Raw genomic sequence first — 7,500 nt, forward strand, 5'->3', positions numbered from 1 at the left:
ACACACACACACACACACACACACACACACACACACACACACACACAGGCACAGATTCAAAGTCTTTGGTATCCAGTTTAGTGTCGCAAAGAGAGACAAAATCTCATAAGCTTCATTTTCACAGAAACCAAGCAGCCAACTATGAGAGGTGATTTAGATGTTGACAGGAATTGAAGCCTGCTGAAACTTCAGGACCAGGACATAAGCTGTTATAGGTAATGCATGACTCAGCAACTGCACAGCCTATTTGTGGCTTCAAATTAATTTAGCTACGGATTTTGGCAATACATTAGTGGGAATTTAATGTTAATGTTCCCACAACAGCTTTCATGTTTGTTTGTTTTTTTTCCAGTGAAAAGATTACTTTTCATTCTGTGCAGAAAGAGTTGATGATGTCTCAGCACCAAGGACAGTGTCATTATTCATTGTCCTTGCCCCTAAATTAAATGCCTGTTGATCTCTGCCTGACCACAGTTAGAACAAAACTAGTCTTGCCAGAAGCTCTGTGAGGCTGTACTGAGGCACAGCGGTGCTTTGAGCTAAATGCTAACATCAAAATGCTAAAGACTGACAATGACAATGCTAACATGCTGATGCTAAGCAGGTAAAAAGGTTTGCCAAGGTCACCCTCATGTTAGCATGCTAACCTCTGCTAATTAGAAGTTATGGCCAAGTACAGCAGAGGATGATGGGAATGTATTAGTTGTGTGGGTGTTGGTCTTAAACCACAAATACGAACCTCATGATGGCGCTGAAGGAAAAGTCAGGGGGCCGCCTCCCCAATAAAACATCTGCACAAGATTTTGTGTCAATCCATCAGGATTCATCCTCTGGGGACTATGCATGTATGTACAACATTTAATAACAATCCCCCCAGTAGTTATTGAGACATTTCAGTCCGGACCAAAGTGGTAACACACACGACGCTAGCATGTTTCCAAACAACATCCTGGGCTGGCTTTGTAAGGTTGCCTAAAAAGTGTTGTTTTGTGATGTGAAGTGTGTGAGAGAGCATGAACTGGTCACTACCCAGGTGTGAAATCTCTGTGAGCTGATCTGTGGCCTATCATGAAATGAACTCCAAATGTGTTTGTGGGTACTGCTGTCAGCGAGTGTGGCGCCCGCTCGTATGTTCATTGATGTCACCCTCAAGTGTGTGAGAGGTCCAGAGTATGCACTGTTGAGCGCAGGCAGAGCAGAGAGGCTGATGAGGCGTTCAGTGGTGTCACTGCTTCTGCCAAACATCGGCAGAAAGCTGAGCTCTCATCATAGCCTTTACAACGCTAGCTGCTGCTGATACACCTCCAGTGTAATGGGGCGTGGTGAGAGAAGAAGACGGCGAGAGACAGAGATCCGTGTCATGGCTGTTCACCTCTCTAACAGGCTGCTGACAGATAACACAAACGCTCTCTTGACGCATGGTCAGAGACGGTTGCAAACACACACACACACACACACACACACACACACTCACACAAATATCAGCCAACTCTATGACCTCAGATTTTTCAGTCCAAACAAAACTAATATGCTGGGATCAAGTTTTTTAGCTGGCGGAAATCACATATTTACCAGTAAACTTAAAGTCTCATGCGGTTGACTTTACAGTGTCCCACAGGAAATCTAAGATAATTGCTTCAACATTTCAACATTTTTTGTAAATATTCATATAAAAATAACAAAAAGGTGAATAGAGTTTAAACACCTTTAGACATTTTGTTTGTTTGGAACAATTAAACTTGGGCTGCAACCAACCAATCAATTACTCTCGATTAACCATTTAGTCTGTAAAGTGTTATAGTGAAAATATAAATTCAAAACCTCACACTTTCTTCCTTTTAGTCCAACTGTCCAAAATCAGAAGATAAAAGCAGTAAATCGTAACATTGGAAAAGCCACGTTTAAGAAATATTAATTTTTTAATGATTGAAAAAACGAAACGATTCATTGATTACCAAAATAGTTGCTGATTAAGTTTTAGCTTTAACTATGGGCATTTTATCAGACATCTTATTCTATTTCATGTCATTTATATTTGCTTTGGAAATGTACATGTGCATCATGCAAATAAAACTCCTTTAATTGAACTTAATTTGGCCTAAATGTCATCTTCAATTCATGTGTCCATGGAGAGACGTAGGGAGGTCAGTGACCTGGTACAGGATGTTCCCACACACTCTCATCAGCCGTCTATTGTTCCAGTGGAGCATCAGAACATCAGTATTTTAATGTCACTGAAAAGTGATCGCGAACATTCTGCCTTTTACAGACGGCTGCAGCTCTGCTTGGTGGTCCTGATCATAGTTATCTGACCATGGTTATCCGTTTTTTAGTCCATACAGTTTATATTACAGTTCACCATTTCGCAACGCACATCATAACGTTTTTCACTAATTTCCTACCTAGAAATTGTCTTCCATTCAGTGAGTTCACTACAATATGAAAATCAAATGCCGAAAATTGTAAAACAAACATTGCAATTTGTCCCCGTCTCTAGAAACTACAAAACAAGACTCAAGAGTTAGGTCAGAAGATTGATATCCCTCTCATATCTGTGTGGTAAATATTAGCAGCCAGTTAGCTTAGCATTGAGACTGGAAACAATTAGCATGGCTCCAGGCCGTGTCTCCTTGCAACCAAGAAGTCGTTCCATTTCTTGGCACATAACTTATACTTTGGTTTTTGTACGGATTAAACAAAACAGATATAACATGTTACTTAGTGAGTTTTTCATTACTTTTGGGCAGAGACAGGCAAGCTGTTTCCCCCTGTTTCCAGTCTTTGTGCGAAGCTAAGGCTGCTGCCTCCAGCTACATACAGGAAGCATTTTAAAAACAGGCCCTGCTCTCAACTCTATCAACTCATCTCAACTTATCATGCAACACAAAATTCATCTTTTTGTTTTTGTCAAGCAACTTTCAAGTCCCTGCAAGCTGATTTTTTAAAATCATGAACTACCTCTCAAATGGAAACAATAGCTGCTTGGAACGTTAGAAAATAAACAAAAAATTGTCTAAAATTGTCTAAAATGTGCAAACATGGAAAACATTTAATTCATTTGTTCCTTTACATTTTGGGAGATCCTAAATGAACTCTGCTTCACCTCACTATCAGACCCTACTAGGGTGCTGTTTGGCTTGTTCTGCAGCGTGGTCTGGACACTGATATACAGCCAGTGAGGCCAAAGGTCATAGGAATGAAGGGTGAATGATGTGTGTGTACACTCAGATGAAAAACTGCTTATGATGAAAATGATGTTACTGCCAAACTTTGAGAGATAAAGCACTCTGTATAGTTGATCCTGATAAGGGAATATTGTCCACAGATGACTGACTTTTATTTGTATTGTCGTATTTAGCAAGTCTCCAATATTTCAGGTGCTCTCCCTCTATCTTACTTGTTTTGTCTTTAAATAATCTGTTGACTTCTAGTGATGTTCTGAGCAGCCGAGAGCTACTGGACTTTCCCTGGAAAAGCACTGGTAGGCAGCGCTGTGTGTCGGTGTGTCATGGAGTAATATGCACGAGAGAAGGTCATCTAAGCAGACATTTACAGTACATTTATTTGGAGGTAATGGATAGGATGGTTGTGTGGAAAGGTGAACACATGTGCAAAATCAGGAGCGTTGGCACACACAATAGACGGAAAAAACACATTCCAAAGTGGCAAGATGAAGCGCTACAAGAGGCCCCTCAAGGGATTTTCACCACACACAGTAAATCATATTATTCTCTGACACGTACCAGACTAAACCAGAATCATTTCTCAATAATCACCTCATTAGTGTGTGCACATATTTCATGATCTCCTCATTCCTCTGCACCAAAAGATCTTAGAAATCATCTCGACTGCATCATTTTCTATTAGATTGTTTTCTATTGCCATCTATCCTCCCCATGACCTGCCACCAAAATAATTTAACCACTTATACTAACCAAATAATAAAACGTGATTTCTAATCGGACCCCATATAAAACAAAAAAGAAGTAAGTCTAACTCACTCAATAAAAGCTGTATAACTATTAAGAATCCGTATGGAAATGAATATTGAAAAGCAGTGTCAGGAGGTCCATGAAAATAAAGCTGGTCTGAAGTGTCGATGAATTTAACTGTTTGTATCTGTTCAAAGGGCATCATCTGTTCATATCTGAATAGTGAATCTGTCTTTGTTAACATTCCACATTCATACACAACAATGATAATATAATGCAGACCAATACAGCACCACCACAAGCTAAGACTACGAGATTGTTGAATCTGACAGTGTCAACAAAAACTGAACCAGATTTGCTGCAGGACTACTGTATTGTTATGCTGTCATTTCACTCCATCCACGCTCCTCCGTCCTTACCTCTATCAGCCTGTCTTGTGGCCGGAGCCCGGCGTGGTCTGCAGGGGATCCTCGGTCCAGGGAGCGGATGTACTGTCCGGGCCTGGATCGGTCACTGTGGAGGTTGAAGCCGTAGCCCGTGTCAGAGCGCATCAGGTGGCACAGACGTGGAGCGACCTCGGACGGGTCGACTGGGGGCCGTGACTGGGATTGGGCCTGCTGCGCCTGGGCTTCAGCCTGGGCAAGAGCCTCCTGGAAGAGAATGAGAAAAGTGTGTACTTGTCTTTTATACAGGTAAAAAACAAACAAATATACATTCAAAGGTTCATCCATTAGTTCACGATGACAAAACATGTGAAGAAGATAGCAGAAGAGCTCCATGTAGAGATGGGATCATTCTCAGCTAGGAAGTAGCTTGAAACTACAGCACAACATTGGTATTTGCATCGTTTAAAAACTATAAAAGAGATCTAAATGCTGCAGCATATGTAGGCGGGACATTCTGCTGTCTGCAGGGCATTTTAACACAGCAGGTGACTTAATCACACAGCTGAGTCACTTTACCCATTTATAACAACCACCTTTCAAACCTGTAGGGGGACTGCTTTATATAAATAATACAAAGGTGGTATCCTCGGTTCTGAAACTTGAAGCCAATGTGGAAATGCTTAAAACTTGAAGTCTGATTGTATAGAAGTCTATGAGAAAATGATCCTACTTCTCACTTGTTTTATTACCTCAGTAAACATTGTAAACATGAGTTTATGGTCTCAGTTGCTAGTTTCAAGGCTTCTTCAATACAGCATGATGTTCATTTAGTAAAAGATGGTCCCATTTAGAGTAAAATAGACGATAAAGCAGGGTATGTTTTAGGGCGGGACTACCTTGTGATTGACAGGACACTACCACAGTGTTGTTGGATCTGGGTGTTTTCGTCTTAAAACTTGAACCCTTTCACAGTGTCTTTTCAGTTCATGAAAGTTAATTGTAACCTATAAAAATGTCTCATTCAGGTTTCGATTGTACTACGTGTCAATTCTGGTTCCAAAAAACCAAGATGGTGACGGCCAAAATGACGAATTAGAGGCTGTAAAACTGTAGTCCACAAATCAATGGATGAGGTCACGGTGGCTTTACCTCCATGTCTTATAGCCTAAGATTATAAGGCAATGCAATCCAAATCGCAATGTATACTGTGAATGAGATACAATAATTGTTCACTAATGTACTTCATTCTTTGTGGATTGCAGAACTATTGTCCTCATTATGTTTTCATGTTGTGCTGCCACTCATTAATAGAATAGATTTTATTATAGAGCTTGTTCTGGAGTGAATTTGTCCATTTTCAGCAGATCACTGAGAGCTCCAACAGCCTGGGTGAAGGCATAGATAGAACTTGTATAATTTTACCTCGAGCTCCGCAGTGTAATCACACTGATTTACCACCTACACACTGGGAAAGAAATGTGCAGTGAGAGAGATGATAGCCGGTTGCCAGCTCTGTAACCTCAGCTGATATTAGCTGTGAGGCAACAGACAGGTAGAGTGGGTGCTGGGTGACCAAATATGGGTCTACATACGGTGCACATATTGTGTGCATAGGAGAGATCTGCAATCATATTACGCAACATGAGAAGTTCATTGTTTTCACTGTATGTGAGGCTGCCATCATGGTCCAGCTTGTGCCGGCTAAAAATACATATGAAGTATGTGGGCAGGGTGAGCGAGAGAGAGAGAGAGAGAGAGATAGAGAGGTTCTGTAGTGTGGAGAGAGGAGAAGATTGTTTATGATGTGTTCTGACAGAAAGAAAGTACCGTCGATCACCACAACACTGCCTGCAAATCTACCTCGACTGTTTAAAAAATAACACAGATGGCAACATATAATTTAATTTCAGGCACTGAATTCTTTGGGAATTCTTAGCGGGGATCTGGGCAGCTTGCCCTGAGAATGAGGGAGAGAGAGAGAGAGAGAGACAGTAAAAGCAACTCTCATGAATCCCTCAAGATCTCCCTTTTCCTGGCTGGAGATGAGGTGCCTGGGTTGGGCAGCTGGGTTAGAACTTCCAAGGGGGAGGAAAAAAAAAATATTTAAAATCAAATTAACATCGAGGCAAAGGAGAAAAATGGCAGAAGGAGGGAGAGGAGGAAAGGAACAAGCAAGGAGGGAGAGAGTGCGTGGGAGGGATAGAAAATGAGATGCAGCGAGAGGATTGAAAAAGAGAGTTCAAGAAAAGAAACAGTGGAGTTAAGAGTATGCAGAGCCCGGAGAAATACAGCGGACGGATGAATACAATAAATACAGAGCAGTACAGAAAAATCAATAACAGAAGTTTCCAGTCAGCGACCACGGGGAGGAAAAGAGTTTTCAGTGGAACTCCTCTAACATAAACAGTGAGAGTAGCACAGCTGGGAGTCATTATGTGGGGGAGATGCAAGTGTCTTCCAATCTAACCTCGGACTGCTTCTCAATGCCTGTCCGCACCACACTAATCACCCCCTGGGCCCGGTGCCATCTATTAAAGCCTCAGCCTTTGACGTTTGTGTGCATTTTGATCTGAACAAGCTTAATTGTGTCGGTGATGGAGGGTGACAACGCGACTGTGTGTGTCCTCTGCTCTTTACTGATGGATGCAGATGTCTGACTTGTGTGTCAACGTGAAAAGGACAGCGACTCCTTGGTTTGAAAGATGTTAAGAGTGTCAGCCAAAGAGGCTTAGAGGGCCTGAAGTTGCCGCACAACCTCTCCAAACCGAGAGGCCAATCGAATTAAATACAGTCACCATGTTTGTTTGAACTAAGGGTGTTGAAAGTTTCATGTTTTTTGTGAAAAATGTTTTCATTGGAGAGGGAGAAAAATGAGATGTAATGTTTTTCCCCCTTTGTCAGCAAACAAGCTTGACATCAGGAAAGTGGCCGGTTATCAGCACTGAGTCCCGATGGGAGGACCCGCTGCAGGAACTATTGGGGAAACACTGTAGTATCCATGTTTTGTTCCAGGCTCGTGCATGTTCACATGGAAAATTATGCCATAAATCAGCATGGCTTTTCCATAATGGAAAACAACATGGAATATTTCACACCCACAGCAGAACATCATGGAGTGTGATGCCCCAACACAACACACACACACACACACACACACACACACACACACACACACACACACA

General features: G+C 41.8%; 1 protein-coding gene across 1 annotated transcript in view; it reads right to left on the reverse strand.

The window, feature by feature from the left end:
• The window catches only part of LOC116397043 (Na(+)/H(+) exchange regulatory cofactor NHE-RF2), a 30,064-nt gene that overhangs the window by 6,698 nt on the left and 15,866 nt on the right, over window positions 1-7,500 (reverse strand). The window contains exon 3 of the mRNA XM_031872164.1: window positions 4,352-4,582. Coding sequence (XP_031728024.1) covers window positions 4,352-4,582 — 231 coding nt within the window. The remainder of the gene's footprint in view (window positions 1-4,351; window positions 4,583-7,500) is intronic.

Source organism: Anarrhichthys ocellatus, unplaced genomic scaffold (genome assembly GCF_004355925.1).
Source record: "Anarrhichthys ocellatus isolate YVR2014 unplaced genomic scaffold, GSC_Weel_1.0 scaffold62, whole genome shotgun sequence".
Lineage (NCBI taxonomy): Eukaryota > Metazoa > Chordata > Actinopteri > Perciformes > Anarhichadidae > Anarrhichthys > Anarrhichthys ocellatus.